This window comes from Drosophila grimshawi, unplaced genomic scaffold (genome assembly GCF_018153295.1).
Source record: "Drosophila grimshawi isolate 15287-2541.00 unplaced genomic scaffold, ASM1815329v1 contig_848, whole genome shotgun sequence".
NCBI lineage: Eukaryota > Metazoa > Arthropoda > Insecta > Diptera > Drosophilidae > Drosophila > Drosophila grimshawi.
The window spans coordinates 14,865,254-14,893,233 of NW_025063692.1; the positions used below are offsets into that span (position 1 = coordinate 14,865,254).

A 27,980-nucleotide genomic window follows, 5' to 3' on the forward strand; every position below is an offset into this window, starting at 1 on the left:
GATCAATACTTCCCTGACAAACTTAAACAAAAAAAAAAAACAACGAAAACGAAAAACAAAAAACATCAGTTTACAAATAATTTTTGAGCATGTATTAAGCAAAATTTGAACACATTTTTTGGATTTTAAATTGCATTTGCATATAAATTAAGCCGACACAATGGCAAGGAGAGGAGTAGCTCAACAATTGCAAGCTGAAATCAAGACGGACGCGGATTTGGAAAAATTCTTGGCTCGTCCAGGACTGCTTGGTAACATATCTAAAACGATTTCTTCATCTGTCACTCATCTCATCTGTTGTCATCACTGCATTTGCAGTCTTGGAAGTGTACTCGGAATGGTGTGGCCCATGTCTGGGAATGGTTGGCACATTGCGTCGCATCAAACTTGAAGTGGGTGGCGATAATCTACATTTGGCAATTGTATGCAGACTTTCTATAATCCAACCGATACTTAATAATTTCTACATTTATCCCTTCAGTGTCAATCAGATACCGTAACGGCTCTCAAGCGCTTTAATAAAAAAAGTGAACCCACATGGTTATTTGCTATTGTAAGTTTTCTCTTTCTTTCTCTCTTTCCAACTCACTCTCTCTCTGTCTCTCTCTGTTTCACACAAACTTTCACTTTAGAGGGGTCAAGCTGTTAACATTTTCTATGGGTCAGATGCTCCAAAATTGGCAAACCTAATAATCAAAGAGCTGGAATTGATGGCCCAAAGTGCACCGCGAACAATGTACAATATTGCAGATCTACAACCGGTTGAGAAGGAGGCGCTGCGGATTAAAAACGAAACAATCGAAAAGGCCGAGCGCATTGAGACCGAAAAGAAATATAAGAAAAGAATTGATTATCTGAATCATTGTACGGATTTGATAATGGAAAATTTGCCGGATGTTGGTGTTACGATATTTGGCCCACAAGTCTCGCGTGACATGTTCAAGAAGCTCTCCGAGCCCGCCGATCATCTTAAAATGCAATGCAAAGATCGCAGATATCTCGAAGTGTCATCAGCTGACTTCGAAGTTGTTAACTATGCCTGCAAGAATCCACTATCTGCCGATATTATCGAAGTACTCGATGGCAAAGAGTTGCTCGTGTGCTTCTGGAAAATAGATCCATCCTCTGGTCCCATACCGCATGTGCTGGCCACTTACGCCCATGAGCTGACCAAGGAGCGAGTTGCTCCACCCGATGAGGAATTCAGTGCACCACATCCACTGCCACCAATTATATCGCCGCTAAAGGTTAAATTCGAGGTTGAGGTTCAAGGTAGGCATTTGACATTTTTGAATAGACTAACCGACCTCTTATTTGTATTCATATATTGCTTTTGCAGAGGGTGAGGTATGGGTGGAGGAAGTGAGCTCCGAAGAAGAGGTTAAATTAAAGGTCGAAAGGGCAAAGTCTGTGACGCGTGACGAGAGTCGTGGCACCAAGGATCATGACGGACCAGACGATGATGGGGAGGAAGAAGCGATTGAGGAAGAGGAGGAAGTACATGCCGTAGCACAGTCAGCAGTCCCTGACATGACATTCGATCTAAATCTGGGTCTCGACGATGATGATCACGTCAGCGAAGAGGAGGTTGAGGAAGAGGAAGAAGCAGCGCCACCAAAGCCCATAACTCGCACAAAACGTGTCAAGATTCCACCAATATGGGTTGCCAACAATCGACGCACCCATGCGACCATGGTCTATGTATTCTTCCGTAGCCAAACAGTTGGATTTTTACCACCAGATCCAGTACCGGAGCCACCACATATCATAATGGCATTCGAGGCATCCAAACGCGATGATGTGATGGAAGTTGTGGAGGCGACTAGAGAAGATATACCTCAATATGGAATCTTCACCAGCGACATTGCGGGCGAGGCCAAACTCATAACAAACTCGATTTATAAATATGACGACATGGCGCCTTCAAGGTACGTTCAACGTTCATTGGAAAACAGAACACAAAAAAAAGTGAACTAACAAACTTCTCTTGAATTTAGAACCGATCGAATCGTGCTCAAAGTTAACAAGGTTCAATCTAATACGATGCTAACTCTGGTGCAATTTGAACCGACCTACTGCAGTAGCAATGTCAACTCCGGACGCTTGGAAGCACTCAAATTCTTCCCAGAAGATTATAAGACCGATGAAGCTGTCCCGCCCGATGTACAGAAAAGGTTAACGAAGGTAAAGTAATCGGTTTGTTTTTAATTTCAAGTAAATTGTATTACTGACCCAACCTCTCTTCAGAAGAAAACAATTGTAGTGGAACCAGAAGTGGTCGAAGAGCAGCTTCCAAGCATTGTGTCTGCCACAGCTCTCACAGGTGCCCCGGAAAGCGCAGTCACAGTTGCAGAAAGTACCGAAGTGGAGCCGCCCCAACCAGGTGAAACGCTGCACGCTGAAGCTCCAGCAGCATCCACAGATCCAGCTGTTGCACCAACAGATGGAACCGTACCACCTGTCCAAGGCACAACGACGGCGCAGGAGCCACCCAACACGGAGACTGCTCCTGCTCCTGAACAGGCAACTGCCCCAGAAGCGCCAACCGAATCAGCACCAGCTGAATAGTTTCCCAATAGTTCCTCGGAAGCACCTAACCAAACTGTTTGTATATATTTACATATCTGTACTCAACTTTTATAACGAAATTCCCAAGTTAATAACAATAATAAAGTCTGTAAAATATCGTATGATAAATTGTGGACTTGATGCGAATTTAACTTTGGCTTTTTTAATGTCTTACATTAATTAAATGAATACATTTTAAACCATTTATCTGCGTCAACTGATAACAGTTGTTTTTGGCTAACCAGCTGATCATCTGCCTCAATCGGGATGCATTCTTCAACTGTAACTGTTACTGCGACTGCAACTGCAGCTGCTACCGTTATCTATTCGTAGTGACCTATCAAATTGCACTATATACGTAAATATTAAAAATGTATATAATAATTATCTAGCTAAAAGTCACAACTTTTCAGTTTGCAGAAAATAATAATAATAAGAAAAGTAAAATCACAATTTTGCCTTAGAATAAGCAATGACTCTTTTTTTTAAGCTTCTGTAAAAAATTTAAAAAAAAAATCGGAGTGTTAAATGGTTCTTAGGATATACATATCTATATATGTATGTATGTTTTTACTTATATTGCAGTGCCAACCGATAGTCTGTGTTTGACAGTCTGGTATCACTAACATCCCGTCCATTTACTTTTATGCAAATTATTTTTAATACACATATAGTTTATCTATTTTTTACTTTTTTACAGTTTTGCAATTTTGTTTTGTTTTTCTTTCTCTTTTTTTTATTGTATCGTCAATATCAAAGAAAGCTTGATAGCATTAAACCACTGCGATGATCGATGATAAAACATAAACAAAGAACAAATCGCGATTACATCGACAGACAATGTACACAGACACACACACACACACACAGACACACACACTCACACACACACACACTCACTCACACACACGCACAGGCAGACCCATGTAGATATGTTTAGGCGAAAACAAAAAACAAAAGAGATTGATAATTACATGCAAAAAGTGATGATGAAAGTGCATTTCACAACTATTTTACTTATATGCTTTGAGCAATTGACCAAGGCCATTGCCCAAGGCATGCCAGTCAGTCCGTGTCCAAAGATCTTTCAATACAGATTCGATGGCAGTGAATGGTTTGGTCTAATTGCCGTACGAAATCCAGCTGTACAAGCACTACAAATACGCGTTACGCTCTCCATGCGAGGCAAACCAACGACGGTGGGTTATTATACATACATACATACATACACACATACATATATTCATACATACATACATACATACATACATCGATATATATGTGTATGATTTACCTTTCAGAATTATCTTGGCGAAATAGAGTTGCTGACACGTGGACAATTTACGAACAATGCACCAGTGCTCTACAAAATTCGATTTCCAAAAAATCACTTTCCCCCCAAATTGGTGCTCATTTCGGCTAACAATAATGTGATTTGTTTTGGATCCGGCGGTATGTAGAACTGGCCAGTCAAATGTGAGAGGAGGAATAAAGTATGTGTGTATCTTTGTAGATCACAGCATTTTCATGACACAAATTCAGTTGGAGCATACACGAAAATTGACTTTTATACCAGATAAGAAAACATCGGGTCTGTTGCCTCATCCAGACGGTGGCAGTTTCGGAATGGCAGTTGGTAAGGAGTTGCCAGGCTCGAAGCCTCTGCCGCACATCCAGTTCAAGAAGTATGCATCTGGAATGTGGTCGGTACTCACTACAATACTATATATATATATATATATATGACAAATTGCTTGTGCTAAGATCGAGCATTTTTAGTAGTTTCCTATCCAGCATCAAAGGTCTAATTTCTTTTTCGTTTTTCATCCGATCGGTGTTAAACGCTCTTTTGAAAAACTATATTAAAATTCTTATGGGCATCGTTTTTTTTTTTTAATTTTGTTTATATGATTTTTGTAAGTAAGTTTTGATACCATTGCAGAAAACCGTTCTATTCGCCCGGTGAAATCTGTGGTAAGATCGATAAAAGTTTTGACTTTCGATTGCCTCAACGAAGGCAACGTACAATAATCATATCCACCAGCCCCGCCCCAGCAAGTACTACGTCCCATGATGGGATTCGTCTCAATGCCGATCAAGATCACCATCCGCCGCCTACTTTTGTTTCGCTCGGTGAATACGACAACGATGGCGATGAGCTCGATGTGGAGAGCGAGGTAGACGATGGCGATGAATTAGTAGACGAGGACACGGCCGACTCAATAATTATGGTGGATGGACAGAATGCAACGACGGCCAATATCCTGCCATCGATAACAAGGGGTGCCTGGCCCTGGCTGGCAGCGATTTACGTCAACAATCAGACATCGTTGGATTTTCAGTGTGGCGGCACTTTGGTCTCTGCCCGTGTCGTCATCAGTTCGGCACACTGCTTCCAAATGTTCAATCAACGCTACACGGCAAACGAGGTGCTCGTCTTCTTGGGCAGGCACAATCTGAAGAACTGGAATGAGGAGGGCTCGTTGGCGGCCCCAGTCGATGGCATCTACATACACTCCGACTACAACCAACAGTTGAGCAACTACGATGCGGACATTGCTGTCATCATGCTCAAAGATGAAGTCCGGTAAGCACTACATACATACGATGTATGTATATACATACAGACATGTATCTCGCGTATCTCAGTTGAATATTGAAACGTTTCTCAAATCTTGGCCAGCTTCAACTCATTCATACTGCCCGTTTGCTTGTGGTCGGGCTCCAGCAAGTCGGAGTATGTCGTGGGCGAGCATGGCATTGTCATTGGCTGGAGTTTCGATAGAGCGAATGCAACGCATAAATCACCATCAAGGGGCTTCTCGTGGGCTGGTGCTTCAGCTGCTACTGAATCCAGCATACCGATTGTGGTCAAAGCACCGATTGTTTCCAACGAGGTGTGCTTCGCGGCGAATCCACACTTTCGCAGCCTCTCCTCGAATCGTACATTCTGCGCGGGAATTGTGGTCGATGCGAGGACGGCCAGTTTGCGCCGGACTAGCATCTATACGGGCATATCCGGTGCGGGCCTGATTATACGTAAGAACAATCGTTGGATGCTACGCGGTACAGTTTCGGCCGCCTTACCCGCAGCGGCGGCTGAGGGATCACCAAGTGGCGTCTCTGCTGCTAGTCAATATATCATTTATGCAGATGTGGCAAAGTTTATTGATTGGATTATGGCATTTATTATCTAGTTAGTGAGATCTGTCAAATAAATACCAGCTCTTGTGATAACTATGCTACTCCAATCGAACCTATGTTCAAACTACGGCTATCTAAGGCACTCCTGGGATTGCATGCCCTTGTAGACCGTACTTAATTGGCTGACATCGAAATTTTAGTCCGGAGTTCGAAATAATATTATGTTTTTGTATCTTTTAAACTAATTCTATTTAAATGAACTGAATATTTAGCATTTGTGTAGTGAAATTAGGCCAATCCTCGATCCTATAACTTAAAACTCTCTACTGATGATGATTTTTTGATGAAAAATACATTTCTTAGGATGAGAAAAAATGGTTCCAATGACAACTATATAAATAGTCGTCCGATGCGATATATATACATGTTAAGATTCATCAAGATAGCTTTCAAACTGAGATTTAGTCATATGGAAGGACGAACAGATGGATCGACTCAGCTAGTGATGCTGATCGAGAATATATATATACTTTATGGGGTTGGGGATGTCTCCTTCATTGACAAAATTATAATCGCATCTATAATGGTAAAATTAAGGTAAATTTCGAAATATAAGAAATTACTTTATTAACCAAAAATATTTTTAAACTTAATGTAAATTCCCATTAATTGGAATATATTTTCCTCATTAGACAAAGTCGAATTCAGCTTTAATTTTAAAAATATATCATTTAATGTTGTGTTTTAATGTTTTCTTTATTTTCTTCAAATTAGAAAATACTTTTTTATAATTAGATGTTCGTCTTGACTTTGCATTTTCTGGTATTTGGAATAATTTACGTAAATTTGTGTTAAATTTGTTGATCGGCCATTTGCTTTTCTCAGTGTACGTAGCTCATACATAAGTTAATTTTATTGCAGTTTGTATTTTGCGGGTTTTTACCTACAAATTAACTTTGGCTTAACATCTTTTAAATTGCTTTTATGACAGACCGAGCCTGCCTGTGGCGGACTCGTACGCTACCTAAAGTAGATAATCCTGTGGGTTTTGTTGTGGCTTTCGTTTTTACCTGTTGTTGGTCAGGTGTTGCTCGCCTGCTCTCATATATAAATGGATATAAAGGGGAGGCGCAATATTGTGTATTACCTCATTGTTTGTCGAGACTTGACCGAGAATGCTGCAGTTGGTTTTATTATCATTATTATTGAGCCTGGGACTGGTGGCCACCAACGATGATGGCTGCAATGAGATGGTCTGCGGTTCGGTAGTGTCCAAGTGTCTGCTCACCCAGAGCTGCCAGTGTAAGTTGAACGATTGCCACTGCTGCAAGGATTGCCTGAATTGTCTGGGCGAATTGTACACTGAGTGCTGCGGCTGCTTGGACATGTGTCCCAAGCACAAGGATGCGCTAACTTCGCTTACACCTCGCTCGGAGATTGGTGATGTTGAGGGTGTGCCCGAATTGTTTGACACCCTCACGGCTGAGGACGACGACGACAATTGGTCCACCATTCGGATACCAATGCGTCCCGGCTTCAAGCAGCGACTGGAAGGTGAATCCAACCAGCTCCTGTTGGCCAGGCATACGGCGAGCGAGAGTGTCAACTGTACGGTGATCTATGTGAACTCCTGCATCCGATCCAACAAGTGCAGGCAGCAGTGCGAGAGCATGGGTGCCAATAGCTATCGCTGGTTCCACGATGGCTGCTGCGAGTGTGTGGGTGCCCATTGTCTCAATTATGGCATCAACGAGAGTCGCTGCAGTGCCTGTCCGGAGGAACGGGATCTTATTGACGCTGACACTGTCCATGCCGATCCTGAACAGGATCTGGAGCGTTTATTTGGTCTTGAAGATGACGCAAACACTGATATGTGGGACTATGGCGATGAGGTCGACTTGGATTAGACTCATCTCAAAATCCCCACACTGACTATAATTCAGTATAATCAATTGTAAATAGGTGAAAAAAAAGAAGCGAAACAAAAAAAATTAAAAATTTCATTATAATGTACTTTAATACATAAGATATTTCTATATATACATATTTGTAATACATACAAACGTAATAAAATATTGTTATTATTTACACATACATAAATATTGATCCTTCTACCAAAATGGTTTGAGACCTGTTGTTTTTTACACAGTTGCAGAAACTCCAAAGATTATACACAAAAGTTGAGAGTTGCAGCGTTTAAAGAGGAAAAATTAACTAAGCCGGATTACTAGAAACCTCCATCAAGGATTGCTAAGATAACATATCTTGACTAAGCAGACCCACCAACTATCAGCTGATATTAATTTGGTAGGCCCAAGTGGAACGTTCTCACTTGGGAACTTGGGAATCAGATCAGCGAGAAACTCATTTCAGCAATGCTCTTTATTGAATAATAAATTAATTGATACGTGTTAGAAATTTAAAGATACTAAACTTGGCACGAGCAAAGCCGCTTAATACTGACCTATACAAGTTGTGTGTGTGTGTGTGTGCATGGAGATATTGTGACGCCTGCTAATAGCTAATACTATGTATGTATGTATGTATGTATATATGTAGTATAGGGAACGGTGAAACTAACTGCGACGTGTACTCAATGCGCATATGCTGGCTGCTATCGAGCACGTCATCGCCTGCTGCTATCGTTGTCATCATCATAATCAGCTTGAGCGTACTTGTGTTGTAGGTTGGCTGCTATGTGTGGGGTATATGTCTGTCTGTCTGTCTCGCTGTCTATCATCTGGTTCCAGGTGAAAGAAACAACAGCTGAATTAGTTTCCAATGCCTGAGCCACATACATAGATATCAGTTCTGGCCAAACGGTGTCAGCGAGTGCATCCCAGTCGCGGCTCGGATTTTAAGTTTCTTTTTTTTATTTTTGTTTTTGTTGGTTATGCTTTGCAAATTGACTCCAGATCGTTAATCTCTCGTTGCTGTGCATGGTTTTTTCACGTATGGATATATACATATATAAATATTGAATACCTTTAAATAAATACTCGTTAAATATTCGAATACCTTTCGGGTATCAATATATCCTGAAATTGATCTGCAACTGTAACTCTAAAAGTTTTCAATTTGTTTTTTTTTTTGGTTGTGATTTGTTTTGATTTTATTTTTCGGTGTTTTGTATCGTCAGGATGCTGGGTGGAGTGGGAGCTCGACGCAGAAGAGGCTCATCACCGATGGCACGCTTAACAAATGCGAATATCTTTAGTTTGGATGACAACATTGCCATCATTGGAGATGGCGTCACCAGATGTGGTGCACCACCCAATCCTCAGGCGTTCAATAAGCGCAGACGAACCGCTGCCGCCGTTGCCAGCGCCACAGTTAGTGCCCAAATGGAAAATGCTGCGCCAGCTCAAATCCGTCTGAAGTTGGGTGATATTATGTAAGTATTAATATACCAAATACGCAAACATATGTACATAGCAAAGAATATGAGGTAAATCCAATAATTTGATTGCCTTGATTTTATTTGAAAATATCTTTGTTCTTCAACTACAAACTATTTTCGAAAATACTTTTATTTTCGAGTTTTTCTTTTTTTATACATTAATGTTTCTTTTTAAAATCGAAACAAACATATGTTTTCTTTTAATTCGAAAACAGCATTAGTGAAAAAAAATAGAAAGTATTGAAATGAGCATTTGTTTTCAAATTGGTTGAATAATCCTCGAGTTGATAATAATATGTAATTATACATATTTATGTGATGTGTAATCCTACACATTTTGCAAATCCCGCCATAAATATGAGCTGTATGCGTATGCGTAAGCTTCCTGGTTTTGCTACCAGATGGCGCCCTAACATTAGCATCCCTGGACAAAAGCTGGTAAATAAATCAATATGGCGAATGAAAGCATAATTGCTTGCCAGCTGTCAATATAGGTTTTTTTTTTTTTTTGAGGGGGTCAATTTGTTTTGTTAGGGTGCTGAGAGCCCAAAAGTGTGCTCTGCTGTTTTTGGGGGATGAAAGCGTTGTGGCCGAGAGAGAAAGCTTAAAGCTCCCCATTGAATGCCCTCTGTGTGCAATAGAATAGGCACCATCGAACATCTCTATTTTCGGCAAGAGATATATACTGTATATATACATCTCTCTCTTGTGCCTACCGTCTCTGCAAAGACACTGACTCGGCCACATGTGCAGTTTATTCGCGGCGGCAGTGCCTGCAAGTTCAACTTGAGCTTGAGCTTTTTTGTTTTCACTCTAAAGCGCAGGACTGTCTGGTTAGCTGGTTGGTTGGCTGCTTGTGCTTGTGATTGTGCTTGTACGTGTAGTTGTAGTGTGTAATGTGTAAAGTGTAATACAAAGTCTTTCATCGACTTGCGTTTGTTAAGTTTTTCGTCCAACTGGTGAGACAAAGTCGGTAACTGGTCCAACCGTGCGGTTTTTACTGTGTGTGTTTTTTTCTTTTTGTGTGTGTTTTAAATATCTACACATAATTTCTAACATGCGATGAACGATGAGAATGTGAAAAAAATGTTGCTTTTACCTGCTTAATTCGCCAAGTGATAATATTTTGGCCCTATTCGCCCTAATTGGGGAGCCTGAAAAACTCGACATTTCGAAGTTTTGTGTGTGGTGGCATATATACGTACCCCAAAAAAAAAAAAAAATAATCGGGTCGAGTGGTGAAAATAAATTTACAAACCTTCCTACCGAATTATTGCGAAATTTTTGTGAGTGTTTGTGTGTGTGAGTGTGTGTGTGTGTGCGTGTGTGTGAGCATGAGAACCCAAGGAATGGATTTGAAGTGAAATGAACGCTACGAAATGTGAATTAAAAGAAAACCATGCACCAAATAATATTTGTTCGCCGCTCATTAGTTGCCCAGAAAATAAAGAAAAATAAAAAGAAAAAAAAACATTCGCAGCAGCACCTGCTCTCCTGACGAACGGACGAACGGACGAGCGGACGAACGGGTTAATGTTAGTCTTCCACATGTTTTGTCGCGCTTCGCTGGTGTAGCTTGGTGTGGTTGTTGTAATTGTTGAGTTGTCGCTTACATTTGCAGTTAACTAGCCCCAATCCATATACATATACATGTACATATACATAGAAGTGTACATATACATATACATATACATGTGCATGTACATATACATGTAAATATACATATACATATACATAGAAATGTACATGTACGTATAAATACTTACATACAAACGCACTTGCCGTACATATAAATGTACATATATACTGACGTATGTACAAACAAACATATGTACATCTACTTACAAATGCGGCTGCGACAGTGTGCGCGCGCGTGTCTGTATGTGTGTCTATATATATGTGCATGTGTGTGTGTGTGTTCGAGTTGGGTTTGGGATTGGGTCAGCGGGTTAGCGGGTGGAAGGTTGCGTGGGTGATGACGGCGTCAGAGCTAGCGTCAGCGCCAGCGTCAGCGTCAGCGCCAGCGTCAGCTCTGACAACGGCAAGTGAATTTTTGGTTTCGGTTTAGGTTTTGGTTACAGCGGCTTTCGTGCTGTGACGTGTATGCGTCGGAAGGTGAATGAATTGTACCGAGCAGCAGCAGCAGCAGCAGCATCATCATCATCATCAACAGCCCCATACATACATACGTACATACATGCGTACATACATACGTACATACATACAGATACATACGTGTACCACTAGTGAAGCCCGTAAAATACTAAGTTCCTTTGAAATTGTTTATAAAATAATTGTTGGATTATTTATTTAAATGCCTCTGCATACAAAAAATCCTTACATATATCTGACGTCTATATATGTATGCATGTATGTATGTATGTATGTATGTGTGTCAATATGTTTACAAGACCTACAAGAGTTGTCTTTTTTTGGATTGCCCTCGGGAGTGAAAACTGTTTTGTGTTTTGTGTGTGCTAATGGGATTTGTTCTTACGTATGTGTGCATACACACACACACACACATGCATACATATGAATGTTAAACTAACATTTATGTTTACGAACGTCAGTTCATAGCACATGTATACAATTCATGTGTGTGTGTGTGTGTGTGTGCGCATTGGAAACAAACTTAATTCAGTTACAATGAGTAGTAGGAGAAAGCTTTAAAAAAGTCACATTTGTTCAATTGCAAGCATTACTTAGAGAAATACACATGCACATACACATACACACACACACACACATACACTCACACATACATAGATGAATACACGCAAAAATTCGTCCAAAGGGTTTTTGTTTAGCCGAAATGTAAAATGTTTTTGTAAAGATTCGCAATGAAAGTAGGACGAACGCACGAGAAAATGGGCAAAGTTACGTCTTTACATGCATGCAACTACATATCAAGATCTATATATATATATATATATATATATACATACATATACATATTAACAGTTGTTGGTACTTAAATTAGCGGCTATAAGTTGGCTTGTCTCGGGCTTCTTCTTCTTCTTCTGCTTTGTCATATTCATTTATTTGGAATCCATGCCATCCCGATTCCCGAGACAATCGGGGGAAAACACCAAAGGGCATACAGCTCGATGACGTCACAACAAGATTACTCGTCATTTGCATTATTCAGCACCTCAGATAACAAATTTGTAATTGTAGTTAACATTTGACATATGCATGCATGTGTGTGTGCGTGTGTGTGCTTCAGGACACGCAAAATTTATGACTTTTAAGTCAAATAATCAATTGTGCTCATAAATATTAATGTAATAAGATACATAGACAGAGACAGAGATGTACATTTGTATTTGTATGCAGACATATAACATTTTTCCAATGTAAACAACAATATTTACATGAACGAAACATACTGACAAGCACAAGCACAAGTTCACCTACTTTCACACATACTTCTATATGCATGCAGAAGCCACCACACACCAGCACACGCTCAGAATGTACATATGTGTATGTGTATGTATGTATATATATATATATAACTATGCCAGTATCTACTAAATAGAACAATTCGCAGACTTTACCCAAATAGAAAACAAACAAAAAACAATTTAGCTATTGTTGTTCGTGATTGTAAACGGTAGTTAAAACTGAGAAACTAAGAACTGGTACATGTCCAAATATCCTACCAGCGAACATATCAATTTGTTGCACAAACAAAAATACGTTTTTATGCATTGTAGGCCTCTGTAGAGACATGCATGGTTGCTGCGCTATAATCTTCATCTGTAGAGATTTGTAGTCCGGCTGTCTCATGCTCAGCGAAGTCGCAAAATTTTGGTTTAGCGCTGCACAATTCACCACAGAGTGGTGGAATTTTTCATGACCACACTTCAGACCGTTTCTACGTACGTACGTACGTACGTATGTGTGTGAGTGCTATGCGTGTGAGTGCTATGTGTGTGAGTGCTATGCGTGTGAGTGCTGTGTGTGTGAGGGCTGTGTGTGTGTGTGTGTGTGTGTGTGCCAGTGCAGACCATTTCATCCCCTAACTTTTCATTCATAGCGTGCTCCAGTAATAAAATGTTATACCGATATTTGAAACTACTAGCATACAAATATCAGATGGATAACCCCCAGAAATGTTTCTTATTTGAATTTGTCTCTTTGTGAGATGCAATTATAGGCCAAATGTATGTATGTTTGTCTGTATATGTGTGTGTGTGTGTTCTCGTATATGTGAGCACATTCGTACACACACATACAGACACAGAGCACACAAATGCCTGATGTGTATGCATGCATGCTTGGTGTGTGTGTGAGTGTGTGTGTGTGTGTGTATTTCGATAGGTCATGAACTGAATTGACCCGAACAAAAACAAGACCAGTCTCCAAAGTAAAGTAGCATCGCGATATTCTGCTTAAGTCGAATGAATTAAATGAATAAATAAATCGTTTGTTTGTTTTTTTTTTCAATTATTTTTGTTTTAATAAGTCTCAAACGTTTGTTTCACATAGCACACATGTATGTACATATATATAAAAATAAATGTGATAAAACCGGCAACCCATACATAAGCTCAGCGTCTAATAAACAATGTGAACGTGTAATATATATAATAACAAGTGATAAAACGACATGGCTGAATTCATTTCTAATTAATCATTAACGTTAATCGTGAACGCAACATTTGGCACACATACTATGTAAATTCAAACGGTTTAATCTCATCGAATCAAGAATCTGAATGTATTTTGTGTTTGAAAACAAACAAGAAAACCAACAAAAAGAAAATAAAAAATAAAACAAAATAAAATTAAATTAAATAAATAATAATAATAATAATTAAACAAAAAGAAACAAACAGCATTTTGTGCATTAAACACATCAAAGAAACAAATCCTCCAATCAGTTAATTGAAACAAGCAATAAATTAAATTTAATTACAACAAGCAAGAGAGAAGAACCCAACAAACTGAACTAGAAAAATTGTGTGAGACCGAGAGAGAGACAGAGAGAGAGAGAGAGAGAAAGAAAGAGAGAGAGAGAGAGAGAGAGAGAGATAGATCACAAGTGTTATTTTAATAGTCCTCGGACGGAATCATATCGATTCGGATAATACCCCGGCCATTGCCAAATAGTACAGTGCAGCCTCTGGCCTCCCAAATTAAATGTCCAGTTGCCACATTTGTGCCATGCGGACGGCGTGTCACTCCCGACAAATGCGTATTGTGGTTCACCTTGTGTAATATAATTATGGCCGAGCGGTCGTTACAAAAGTATCAGAAATTGGATATAGTGACGGTATGTTTTTAGTAAACGAGCTAATATTTTTTAACTTAAGCATTACATATGTATATCCCATATGTAATGCATATGCATATATGCATTCATACTTACAGCGTCCAGTTTGTACAATGTTCGCTGTTTTTGATGATTTCACACGAGATTCGTTTGATTTAAGTGCGAACATTGAGCAAATGTGCTGACCCCTTTTCGATTGTATACATTTTGAATGATTTCTTTCGTCCACGGAATAGGTTGGAAGCAGCTCAGGAAGCAGTGCTAGCAGGGCATCAACAGGACTCCTTAGGCGGGGGGCACTTGGGTCGAAAGGGAGCCCATCGCTTAGCTGATAGAATGGGTGGCCCGAAAAAAGAAGAAAACCCACCAGGTGGTGGTCCGACTTCGTTGTTTATCCTCACCGAGGATAACCCAATTAGAAAGTACACACGATTCATAATTGAATGGCCGCCCTTTGAGTACGCTGTGTTATTGACAATCATAGCCAACTGTGTTGTGTTGGCACTAGAAGAGCACTTGCCAGAGGGCGACAAGACAGTATTGGCACAAAAATTGGTAAGAAAGATGAAAATCGAAATGCTTAGTTGATATTATGATACGTATGTATCGTATATACGTGTACGATATAATATTAATGTGCAAGTGAGAAAGTTACCAAATTTAAATTGTGTTTATAACATGTACATTTCTTAATCCCCCCAATTTTTTTTTCCAATTATTTTACACAACAGGAAAAAACGGAGGCCTATTTTTTATGCATTTTCTGTGTAGAAGCATCGCTCAAGATTCTTGCCCTAGGGCTTGTTCTGCATAAACACTCCTATCTCAGGAATATTTGGAACATCATGGATTTTTTCGTTGTAGTGACGGGGTAAATATGTAATTTAGTTGCAAATTCAATATTTTCGTTTGTACAACAATATTTTGGCATTGATGTCCTGTCCGCACATAAGCAGCAAATTATGGTTTGAAAATTAACACTTCAGTTGCTCATCATTTATTTTAACAAATATTTATCCTGCGATACATCGAATACACCACTTGGACAACACCTTCAGTAAGGGTAATGGGTAATACATACCCAATCTAGTTATAATCACGCGATCTCATATACAAAAAAAACTTTGATTTGATGATGTAAATTTGATTTCAAAATTAAACGGATTTTTTTTTTTGTTGCATTTTTTCGCAATTATTGAGAATACCTAATAATCGACAATATTCACATAACTTTGGTATCCCAAAAGTGCGAGTCACATTCGTGAAGAAATATTAAAATCTCGGATAACTTAATGAAGGATATTCAAAGATGGTTTAGAGTCTGAGACACGTTGAACAATATTAATGGGCGATGATTTAATGATGCATGTTGAACCTATAGTTTAATGTATTTAAATTATTATTACAATAGATTTAAGATACGGTAACTGAGTTGTAATTGAAATCAATAACAATTTGCCTATGTATATGCCGACTTTTATATGGCAACTCCAATGCCAAACAGTGCCATGACGATATTTGCTGAGGCCAATATAGATGTTGACCTACGCATGTTGAGATCCTTTCGTGTATTACGGCCACTGAAGCTTGTGTCCCGAATTCCAAGTAAGACCACGTAATTGGAGACATCGTATACTTAATTAAAGCGACTATAGGCCAGATACATAACTACAATGTCATTTATTTCAGTAATTGTGTACATTACATATTATATATAGAGCAATAGAGCATCTAGGAGCTAGCTCAATTTATAATGATAACATTTCTATTCAAACATTAGCCAAATACTTTGCATATTAGAACTTAGGAGCTTCCAATCTTCATTCGATCTGCTCACAAGTATACATCTATATGTTTTTTTTTTGGTGAGTTATAGCCGTATTAGTATCCAGGCTTAAGTTATATTTTAGTATAGAACTTTTTAGAGTACCATCTAGAAAAATCTGTTGAAATCAAGTCTGAATTACGAAAATAGTTGCGACCTATAAGCTATACGACTTATTTAATATTGGATAATAATACTTTAGCTAATCTTGAAACTCATTAGATTCAAACACCTGTTTTGCACATGACGAGATTAATGATGATATACGACTCAAAATAATTCAATCTATCTATTATAATATATATAATATGATGTTAATATACCTAAAATCGAAATGACTAGGTTAATAGTCAAGAAGCTATTTCTATACTAGATTAGAACCAATTGTAAAGTTTGGTAATAATAATATAAATTATTACAGGATTCTAACGAATTAATAATTAATCTAGTTGCAGATATGATATACGTAAACATTATTAAACATATTTAAAATAATAAATTAAACTTATTTTATTCATAGTCCTGGCTGATTCGGTGGTGAAAAAATGTATAGCAAACTCTGTACTAAAAACATAAAAGATTACAATTAAAGTAGTATACATTTTTATAGTTGAAATATTATTGATACAATGATTGACCATAGTCAATGAAAACATTTAGATTATACCTACAAACAATTAGTGTTCGATTTGATTTATTTATATATATATACAGCGTTATTGATTACATACAGAAGCCACAGAAGCCTTACTCTGAGAGTAAATGGCAACTCAATTCACATTCAAACAAACAAACAAATACACTTACACATTTATGAAACGTAGGTTAACGATCACAATTTTATAAATAGTAACCGGCATAATCTGAAATAGCTTTAAGTTCATATATTTAGTTTGTTTTCTTTTTTCAATGCTAATTAAAGCTAGTTCTTAGATACTACAGTCCACTTGTCAAGTTCCAGTTGAGTATTAAAAGTCTTTTAAAATAGTTGGTCAACTGTGTTTATTGAGAAAGTGGCCATAAAAATTCACATACATTAATATTAATTATGTATTAATATTAAATAAAATTTATACTTACTTATGTGATAGATAAACATATTGGTAGTGATTATAGAGTTACGTAGCCAAAGGTACATTAAAAGGGTGTCCCACTGTGTGTGTGCTAAATAAATGAACTAATTGCGCGCTAAACGTGAAATTGTATATCTAATTTATGTTTAAATTGTATATAAATAATACATATATAGCACTATAGGTTAATTACCAAGTGTTCATTTTGATTTGATTGATTTGGTTCACATATTACCCCGATTCTATGTACACATCTTATGTTCATTAGTTTTAGTAGCACAATAATTGTTGAGTGTTGAATTTGAACGATTTGATTATTTAATGATTTGATGATTTGATGATTTGATGATTTGATGATTTGTTGACCCTTAAATTCATTGAATATTGCTAATGAAATGCTCGTTTCGATCGCTTAACGTCTGCAAACAGATTCATGACACAGTACCCACAAATGGGGCCCGAGGTAGACCTAAGAACACTTAGAGCCATTCGTGTGCTACGGCCCTTAAAATTAGTGTCTGGAATTCCTAGTGAGTAGTCCTTACGTTTCCTCTTTTACTTTCTATCAATGTGCATACATACATACATACATACATACATACATATTTACATACATATGTGTGTGTATGTACGTACTTACAATACGACTTAGCGTATGGTAATAGCTATTTATATATATATATATGTATATATAAAAACATAGACGATTGCATGCTCAAGATATGTACATGTGAATCAATATACATACATATGTATGTACATATATATGTTATGCGTTTAATATCGGCATACCTACACACATATATATATCCAAATATATATATATATATGTTGATACATACATATGTACATATATTTATAAAAAGTGGTGTAACTGCGTAGACACAACCGATTTCGATTCATTTCAATGTTACTAACCCAACTTGTATTTTACAACACCGCCGAACCAAAACTTGCGATCGGATTAACGCTGTGCAACAACATTTACCTTGGAAATATCGTCTATAGGTTTACAAGTAGTTTTAAAATCTATAATCAAGGCGATGGCACCTTTACTGCAAATCGGTCTCTTGGTGTTGTTTGCAATCGTAATATTTGCAATCATTGGACTCGAGTTTTATTCGGGCGCACTGCATAAGACTTGTTATAGCTTAGAAGATCCAAGTATATATATATATCAATAGATTCGTAATCAATTATGCAACTAACATATTTGTTTCCCCTTGCCCCTCCCCACCCACTAGACAAACTAGTGAAGGAAGGTGAATCGGAGACACCCTGCAACACTGACAACAGCACAGAGAAGGCGGGCGGCTCCTTTGTATGTAATAGTACGACGAGCATGTGTCTGGAGAAATGGGATGGACCAAATTCAGGCATAACAAGCTTTGATAATATTGGGTTTGCCATGCTGACGGTATTCCAGTGTATCACAATGGAAGGCTGGACGTCAATACTATATTGGGTATGTAAGACTCGTATATAGACGGAAAAGAATCTGAGAAACAATTATATAAACATCTTCATCATCTATTTGCAGACCAACGACGCATTAGGTTCAACATTTAATTGGATATATTTCGTGCCTCTTATAGTTATAGGCTCATTTTTTATGCTCAACTTAGTTCTTGGTGTCTTGAGTGGGTAAGTTGACCTGAAAACTTTATTGTTTTATTTTTGAAATCACACTGGTTACCATTATTTAATTTCAATTTGATATTATTGATTTGAATTGGGTATAAGATTTCACCATAACATATACATATGTATCTACGAAAAAGAGAATTTTCAGAGACTCTGTCGGTGTTGAAATCTTAAATAATTTGTTTGTTTTTTTTTATTCAAATAACATAGGAAATAATTGATCTCTGAGTGGGTATTTGTTGAAATCCATTCTATCCAAATTAGGTGTACATACTCAAATATTTACGGACCTTCATTTAGTTTCGGAATGGTGTCAACTTCAAAAATGTACATTCGAGTTTAAATATATATACCTTCAGATCGAACTCAGACTCAGATTCAACAACAATACTCAAAATGTATATTTCAAAAACGTTAAAATAATTGTGTATTATATTAAAATTCAAGCAAGGCCAGTTACCTATTTTTTCATACATATTGAGAACTTAATCGGGAATTGAAGTATACGAAGGCATTAGTGGCAGACTGAAGAGAAACTGCGGTTGGTTCCAGTTTATGGAGACCAGATTCATCGACATCAGACTCATGAACTGCTCATATAGATAACTTAGCCTTTTGATCTTCAAAAATGTATATATGCCAAGCGATCGCCCAAGAGTTTGACAAAGATGTACATAATGGCAGAGTGAAGGAATGATGATGATGACTTTCACATTTGATGTATAGACATTTCAAAAACATAATAAAATATTTTAATATCTTGAAATGCGGACTAAACTAGTGCACTGAAATTTATACATATACATATGTATATATTTTTATAGATATGTATTTATCCCAATTTAAATAAATATTATTAAAAAAAAACAACAACATCTATAATTTGATGATGTATACATTTTAATCAAATTATTAACGTCCCATAGTTGAATTTAATATATATATATACATTTATTATTTGATACACATTTTATTGATACTGATCAGCCAGTTAAGCTTTTACGTTAACGCATAATTTGTTTTGGCTTATGTTTTATTAAAATATGATATTCTTGAAAATTCAGAGAGTTTTCAAACGAGCGAAACCGCGTCGAGCGTCGCATGGAATTTCAGAAATGCCGCTTTCGTGCCATGTTTCAAACAGCAATGGTCTCGTATCTTGATTGGATAACACAAGCAGGTTTTTAAATATGAACATATGAACATGAAATGCAACCTAGCAAAATGCCATAATAGTCGTATAATCTCACAAATTGGCCAAAACCGTCAAATCCCTAGAATACTCGTATCTCGAACAGAGATTCCACCCAACCTGTTCTTCCTTCTATTTACTTACTTACTTAGAGCTGTTACTACCTCCACAACGAACATAAATAAACCAACTAAAATCAAATCAAGTAAAAAAAAAAAAAAAAAACAAAACAACAACAACAAAATCTAGGCAATTACAAAATTATATATTTACATACATAAGTATTGTATGTAATAGAAATAATCAGTTAAATTGCATACTACTTAACTATTTATATGCGAACATGTTGAAACTAATACTACTATCTAGATAAAAACTACAATATTTATATATTTTTAAATAGAACGCAAGCAATTCCCCGGCAACAAAACAGTTTGGTCTTACCTACAAATATTACAAATACCTACAATAAAATACAGCAATTAATCAGTTAGTGCTAATTCGAATGATGCAATACAACCAACAATTACAATACTATTTATTAACGGATTGCTGTTTGGCCCAACAACCCAAGAAACCCAATAATAATATACTAATGCATACTAACTACATACAATACGTATACTCGTAGCAACCCCGTTCGTATATGCTACATATGTTACATACATATATCTTTTAAAATGCAGTATGTTACACAACAACAACAACAACAACAAATTAGCCACAATATACTACTACTACAACAACAACTACTACTACTACTACTACTACTACTACTACCATGTTAAACCCCAACAACAAATATCTAGTTTAATTCCCACTTCTACAATATACATAATTATTCAACAAATAAATATGCCTTTTGGAGTTGCTGTTATCGTGTGCTTGTCTAACCATATTAATATTAATTACATGTGCTCGATACGCTGATGTGTTTTGGTTAGATTCAGATTCAGATTCAGAGACACAAATATTGCACCAACAGTGATATCAAATCAATTATATCCCCTCAATCATAGTAAACTCATTTCAATCGAATAGTCTATATCAGCAATATCAAACCCTATTTTTGTACATCATGCAGGGCTAAGTGAATATACCCTGCAGAATGCTCTGCAAGCGTATTCCATTGGACAAATACAATACATAATAATAATAATAATAATTACTATGACACAATCTATGTATATACATATGTACATTTGTACATTACATATACATTTACATATACCGATACATATATGTATGTATTTTAGCTGGATCCATCTCGATGGCATTTGACCCCCATTTCACAAAACTCAACTAAATACAAATTGCAAGTCCAATTGACGCATTTCTTTTACTTGGCATCAATTCTCAACTGTTCAACGAGCTGTGCACAGTATGCTACTCAGCAATACTTAATCATTTTATTTCAATTGATGGTCGTTTTGAGTTAGTTGGTTTCGTTTCTTACCATCAGTCATATATTATTTATATAAAATATATACATACATATACATAATGAAATTCATGTTATAATTTTTGTAAGCCACTTATACATACACATACACATATATACGAATATATTCAAAAGTAACAAATTGAAAATTGTATTATGCAATGCAATACATACATATTTGTGCATTTGATTGTTCCTTGTTGTTTTTTTGTTTGATCATGTTCTATTTGAATATTTTTTGTAGTGAATTCGCAAAAGAACGAGAAAAAGTAGAAAATAGACAAGAATTTCTTAAACTTAGAAGGCAGCAACAACTAGAAAGAGAGTTAAACGGCTATGTTGAATGGATTTGTAAAGCTGGTATAGTATTTACCCCTGTTTCATTTTTGTAATACTATTTAAAATACTTAATGTACATGTAATCACAATCCCCATATAACACACAAATTCATTCATATACACAGGCGCACACACACACACACACACACACACATAAATACATATATACATGCAATCATGAATAGCCCAAAAATGAAATCCTTCATTATATAGTACATCAACTTATTTCAAATACTTGTGTATGAAATGTTTTATACAAATCTATCGCTGAGATACAAAAAAAGCAACAAAAAAAAAAAAAATACAAAAAAAAATAAATAAAATATATCTACAAGTTCAATGATAAAAGAAATTCTTATATGTATACCCCTTTTACGATATATGTACATACATACAAAAACATACATACTAAATAAATTATGAATAGTATATAGTACATATTGACATATTTACACACACAATGGAAACCAAAATAGTTAAAATAGACAGCGTTCATGTCTTTGAAGTTTTTCGCATTGCAATGCAAAGCAGTAATTTGATAATATAATGCTGTTTGCAGCACTTTGTGGCACTTTGCTAGTAGTCCCCATAGAACACAATTTTATGATCTGATATATGACACACAGACACCGATACACACACAGTATACTTCATATATGCATTGAAATACACACACACACACACACACATACATAGGCATATGTATTTTGCATTTGTTATTATTCGTATCATTAAAATGCAAATGCATATGTATATGTAGCTAATTAACTAACATACATTCATATTAAGCTAATAAATGGATTTGTTAATCCTATATACACTTGCTTGTTATGAACTACAATACAATCGTATGTCGTTACCGTTACCGTTACCGTTAACGTTATCGTTATCGTTATCGAACATATGATAATCGGTCTCACATTATGCACTTATTTCAGAGGAAGTTATTTTAGCCGAAGAACGTACAACGGAAGAGGAGAAAATGCATATAATGGAAGGTCTGTTCTTATCTAAGCTCATCCAAAGCGCTTGATTGATGAACGTCTCTTCTATTTTAGCTCGAAGGCGAAATGCAGCCAAGCGGAAAAAGCTGAAAAGTCTGGGAAAGTCGAAATCAACCGATACTGAAGAGGAAGAAGCTGAGGAGGACTATGGGGATGACGGTAAGGATAATATTTTGGTATTGCTATGAGATCCGGACGTTTCGAAATTGGCATAAGTAAGGCTTGTGATATGACTGCAAACTACTACTAAGAATATGGCTTATTTAATAGATATGGGAGTGATGTTAGGAATTACGAGAATACGATTATGTATGTTATTACCTAGATGACGAGGTATACAGAGTTCTTTCTCAATCAACCCAATTCCAAATTATTAGGTAAGGTAATGGGAATAATTAGTACGTACATTTGATGTTACTTTGGAAACTTTTGAAGTTCCAAAGAATTGAAATTAGTCTAACTTCATACATATGGGAAGGTTTTAAGACTTTGCAAGCCATTCATTTCGACTTATGCCATTTGAAAAGTGTCCTTTCAATAAGCCGGGACTTTAAATTGTACGTAAGTTGAGTACAGAAAACATCTCTGTAATAGTTAAAATAAGATTAACAATTAACGGTCGATATATATACATATTGATTTTATTTACGAATTGTAATACACAAATACTTAAGTAATTTTGAATTGAGTTAAATCGAATTATGTTTGCATAGTTATTGTTAACTTTGACAAGTACTTATTGTTAAATTGTACTCTGAAAAGCTGACTGTGAGTTCATGGAAATCATGAATCGATTGGTTGCTTTGAATTAATTAATAATAATCTATAATGGTTTTAATATAAAATTATATATAAAAGTGCTTTAAATATGTGTTCTTAAATCCAATTAATTACATTTTCCGTTTTCATTTAAATTTTTCAATATCGACAAAATGAAATTCTATAACTTACATTGAAAATATTACAAATGTAAGTAAATTATAATTCGAATAATTATTCACAGTAGCAACATAATTGTATTACATCTGAACAGACGGACAGACGGTCAGACGGACATTGCACTAATTCAATATATGTATATACTCCTCTTCCATCCTTTGGAAACAAACGTATATACGCATCAAAATATATACACGCCAGATATTTGTGTATACTCACATTTGAAATAAATATAGCTCAGTGTCAGCCACTAAAGCCGATTAATCAGTATGATGTATGTATGCACCTAGTGTTTAGTGAATATATATTCAAATGTCTTTTGTGTAGTCAATCGAGTGACATATTCATTTTAATTGATGCTAAAAATAAGTGCACTTTTTAATGCATTCTCATTCAAATCAATCGTAGTTCGATAATCTATATGCAAATTTTGCTTGGGTCGCAATGATCAATGAGCAATATTTGTTTAAGTTTTTCCAATCTTTCAGTATTATTATTTTTTTTTTTTTTTGCTTAAGAACATTGAAGCTAGAGCCACCAAATCTAGAATATCCGACAACCTATATTTGATAAAATGTAATTTTGCGAGAAATGCTATTTAGTAGTTTAGACAATCGGTTTGAAGCATTAATAAAACATTGATGGTACATTAATCCAATCGTATGTTATACATTGTCTCATAGGCTTAGTATTAAAATCCAACATTTCATATACATATATGTATGTATGTATGTATGTACTCGTACTTCGTATTCGTACTCGTGTAGATGTCTTTACATGTACTATTTGCCACTTGTCATATATATATTATATATATATATATATACATCAATTTTGTAAATCGAACTAACAACTACCACACTGACTCTATCTATATGTAAATCACAATGTGTGAGTACTCATATATGCTATATACACAAACTATATCGATGGAAATAAATCGACAGATCTTTGCAGCAAATTGAATGAACTTAATACCGATTATGGATTCTTCTATTGTGTACATTTAACAGGCTATCTGAAAACCCGTTCAAAACCCCAAGGCAGCTGTACAGGATTCTGGCGGGCGGAAAAGAGATTTCGCTTCTGGATACGACACACAGTAAAGACGCAGTGGTTCTATTGGTTCGTCATAGTACTGGTCTTTCTGAATACCGTTTGCGTTGCTGTCGAGCACTATGGCCAGCCAACATTTCTCACCGAATTCCTGTGTAAGTAATTTCTACGATCATCCCGATTTAAATGGCTCGAAGAATATTGCTGCTTATCATTGTCATAAATGTTGTAATGCTCCCGTACACATGTACATATATAATAGGTTTAGGTGATTGATTACCGCTTGATTTTCTTGCAGATTATGCGGAATTCATCTTCCTGGGCCTGTTCATGTCGGAAATGTTCATCAAGATGTATGCGCTGGGGCCGCGCATCTACTTCGAGTCGTCGTTTAACCGTTTTGATTGTGTCGTCATTAGTGGTTCGATATTCGAGGTGATCTGGTCTGAGGTCAAAGGTGGCTCATTCGGTCTGTCTGTGTTGCGTGCACTGCGGCTGTTGCGCATCTTCAAAGTGACCAAATATTGGTCATCGTTGCGCAATCTAGTAATTTCCCTGCTAAATTCAATGAGATCGATTATCTCGTTGCTGTTCCTGCTCTTCTTGTTCATACTGATATTTGCACTGCTCGGCATGCAGCTGTTTGGTGGGCAATTCAATTTGCCCGGAGGCACGCCCGAAACCAATTTCAACACATTTCCCATAGCACTTTTGACCGTGTTTCAAATCCTAACCGGCGAAGATTGGAATGAAGTTATGTATCAGGGTATTATATCGCAAGGTGGTGCAAAGAAAGGAATGATTTACTCTATGTAAGTTTTATTTTATATCATTTCATTACTTTCACATTTTTTTGAGTATGCTAAACCGCTTAGCCAAAAAACAAAATTTTTTTTTTTTACATATTCTGGTGAATCTATTAACCGAATACCCCATGAAACACTGCAAATCTCAAAAAAAAAAACCCTGCTAAGGCAAGGAACAAATGCTAGTTCCATGTAATTTGTGATTAATCCTAAGCTTTAGTTTTGAAACTGCTATTCAGTATTTAAATATGTAACGGAGAATATATATGAAATGTGCTCAACTAGCAGATATGCTATTCAACAATTATATACGTAGATTCAAAAAAAAAAAAAGAACGTCATTGAACGTCGAACCATTAATGTGTGCAATCGACCACCAAGATCCGAAACGTTTATGTTTTGGTTTCATGTGCGATGGGACTTTAAAGCTTGAAGAATTTAGTTTGATTCGATTCTGAAATTCTGCAAGCCAAGTCCATCTGTTAATTTGCTCAGGCGCTATTGAACTATCGAAAAAAGTACCGCATACTCACCCGTCCCATAATTACGTAAGTGAAAACATTTAGCTTGGCTAATTCAATTCACATTTACCCGCTTAACCATTTTTGTATTCCTATATTTATTTTTTCAGCAATCGCTTAACTTGCTCTCAGCATTCCAAGTATTAACCAGGAATTGAAAATAAGAGTTTATGTCGTCATTTACATTGTATGTATTTGGATGAAGTTGCTTGGAATAGTAATGCAACTCTGTAAGACTCCGTAACTAAAATAGAAAGGTTGCTCCTTGCATTCCGACTCTTTGCGGTACATTTAGCAATCAGATCAGCATTAGTAGTTTATCTAACAATCAAAACAAACCGTCCGTCTGAACTAAGCTCGACTCCAACTTCTTGACAATTGGTTCGCTTAGCATTTAAAAGTGTATTTTAAATATCTCGTAATACTATCGATATTTTAATCAAATAGTAACATTTTTAGCTCGTATTGTGCTTGGATTGAACTGATGAACTGGTTTTCCCCACAGATACTTTATCGTTTTGGTACTCTTCGGTAATTATACGCTTTTAAATGTGTTCTTGGCTATCGCCGTCGATAACTTGGCGAATGCACAAGAACTTACAGCAGCCGAAGAGGAACAAGTCGAAGAAGATAAAGAGAAACAACTCCAAGAGCTAGAGAAGGAGATGGAGGCACTCCAAGGGGATGGTGTCCATTTGGAGAACGGTGAAGGCGCCGTCGTTACCAGTAAAGGAAAGGGCAAAAAGAAGGAGGAAGAGAAAAAGGATGAAGAAGAAGTGACGGAAGGCCCCAAGCCAATGTTGCCATACTCATCGATGTTTATACTTTCACCAACAAATCCGTAAATATTATTCTCACATATCTTTATAAATACATACACACATAACTGTGTATGTATATTTATATGTGTATACATATATATATATATATATATATTATATATGTATGCATGTACAATCCTATATATATTCAGCGTTAAGAGGGATTTGTGTCAGTGAGATTATTCTACAAAGTTCATAAATTACAAAAAAAAAAAAAAAAAACAAAAGAAGAAAAATGCTAAACTTTTGCATTAGGCTATCAGAAATCGATGGAACAAATGAAAAGTGCAAGTTCATTGTATGTATGTAATCAAGTTTCTTTGCAGCAACTTAACGGCCCACTGTCTATGGGATGGGGCTTGGATGATAATTTCTATGGGGATATTAATGAATGTGGTTTATGATTTCAGTTGCTTAAAACTTGCATAGACTCGTTAATTTAAGTACAGGTATTTCTGTGTTCTGGGTTCCTTTTAGAACATTTTCAGTATTTATACATATATTATTATATGTAATTAAAATATTATAGTGTCACTAATAATTATCTTTATATCTGATAACGTGAATTGAATATTATAACAAATTTACTAACTATTTTCACTTTTTTCTTTTACTTTTTCCTTTTGGATTCGTTTCGATTTTATGTTGCACACTACAAATGAACAAATTAATTAATTAATTCATAAATACTTAATCAAATCAATGAATCATAAATTTTGTAAATATTTGCACTACAAATATCAACGAATGCTAAATTTGATTACTATACCAATCACCTTCACCACGAGAAACTGCAACTCATCTTATTAAATTCATCATCACCTTCAACAACAACAACAACAACAACAACAACTACTACAACAACAACAACAACAACAACAATAACAATGACTACGACGAACACCGTTAATAAAAAAAAAACA

At 36.2% G+C, this 27,980-nt stretch overlaps 4 protein-coding genes across 5 annotated transcripts in view; all 4 read left to right on the top strand.

Moving 5' to 3' along the window:
* The first annotated feature begins 103 nt into the window (after nt 1–103).
* On the top strand, nt 104–2,694 carry LOC6564781. 2 transcript variants are annotated; one of them, XM_001991845.2, is made up of 7 exons: nt 104–251; nt 319–422; nt 482–553; nt 633–1,272; nt 1,340–1,928; nt 1,998–2,184; nt 2,248–2,694. In XM_001991845.2, the coding sequence occupies exons 1-7, from the start codon at nt 161–163 to the stop codon at nt 2,566–2,568; spliced, it is 2,004 nt and encodes a 667-aa protein (XP_001991881.1). In that variant the 5' UTR covers nt 104–160; the 3' UTR covers nt 2,569–2,694. The 2 variants fall into 2 exon arrangements, with proteins under 2 accessions (XP_001991881.1, XP_032594133.1); XM_032738242.2 differs by having other exon boundaries at nt 2,251–2,694.
* A 738-nt stretch (nt 2,695–3,432) lies between these two features.
* On the top strand, nt 3,433–5,802 carry LOC6564967 (serine protease gd). Its single transcript, XM_032738241.2, has 5 exons — nt 3,433–3,767; nt 3,870–4,020; nt 4,082–4,253; nt 4,511–5,155; nt 5,252–5,802. The coding sequence occupies exons 1-5, from the start codon at nt 3,501–3,503 to the stop codon at nt 5,763–5,765; spliced, it is 1,749 nt and encodes a 582-aa protein (XP_032594132.1). The 5' UTR covers nt 3,433–3,500; the 3' UTR covers nt 5,766–5,802.
* Nucleotides 5,803–6,887: 1,085 nt separating this feature from the next.
* On the top strand, nt 6,888–7,680 carry LOC6564966 (protein twisted gastrulation). The gene has a single exon (XM_001991843.2). It carries the CDS (start codon nt 6,888–6,890, stop codon nt 7,617–7,619), a length of 732 nt encoding a protein of 243 aa, XP_001991879.1. The 3' UTR covers nt 7,620–7,680.
* A 6,246-nt stretch (nt 7,681–13,926) lies between these two features.
* LOC6564964 (voltage-dependent calcium channel type A subunit alpha-1) overlaps nt 13,927–27,980 on the top strand; it is a 54,526-nt gene continuing 40,472 nt past the window's right edge. Inside the window, 13 exon segments of the mRNA XM_043215942.1 lie at nt 13,927–14,396; nt 14,633–14,951; nt 15,128–15,267; nt 17,724–17,824; nt 18,303–18,458; nt 18,539–18,759; nt 18,835–18,938; nt 20,003–20,118; nt 22,849–22,908; nt 22,969–23,073; nt 24,867–25,064; nt 25,208–25,721; nt 26,742–27,077. Of these exon segments, the coding sequence (XP_043071877.1) occupies nt 14,733–14,951; nt 15,128–15,267; nt 17,724–17,824; nt 18,303–18,458; nt 18,539–18,759; nt 18,835–18,938; nt 20,003–20,118; nt 22,849–22,908; nt 22,969–23,073; nt 24,867–25,064; nt 25,208–25,721; nt 26,742–27,077 (2,270 nt within the window). The 5' untranslated portion in view covers nt 13,927–14,396; nt 14,633–14,732.

Coding starts and splice junctions, on each gene's coding strand:
- LOC6564967 (XM_032738241.2), top strand. CDS start 3,501: ATGTTTAGGCGAAAACAAAAAACAAAAGAGATTGATAATTACATGCAA. Junction 3,768..3,869: donor TGCGAGGCAAACCAACGACG/GTGGGTTATTAT, acceptor TTTACCTTTCAG/AATTATCTTGGCGAAATAGA. Junction 4,254..4,510: donor CCGCACATCCAGTTCAAGAA/GTATGCATCTGG, acceptor ATACCATTGCAG/AAAACCGTTCTATTCGCCCG.
- LOC6564966 (XM_001991843.2), top strand. CDS start 6,888: ATGCTGCAGTTGGTTTTATTATCATTATTATTGAGCCTGGGACTGGTG.
- LOC6564781 (XM_001991845.2), top strand. CDS start 161: ATGGCAAGGAGAGGAGTAGCTCAACAATTGCAAGCTGAAATCAAGACG. Junction 1,929..1,997: donor GACGACATGGCGCCTTCAAG/GTACGTTCAACG, acceptor TCTTGAATTTAG/AACCGATCGAATCGTGCTCA. Junction 2,185..2,247: donor TACAGAAAAGGTTAACGAAG/GTAAAGTAATCG, acceptor ACCTCTCTTCAG/AAGAAAACAATTGTAGTGGA.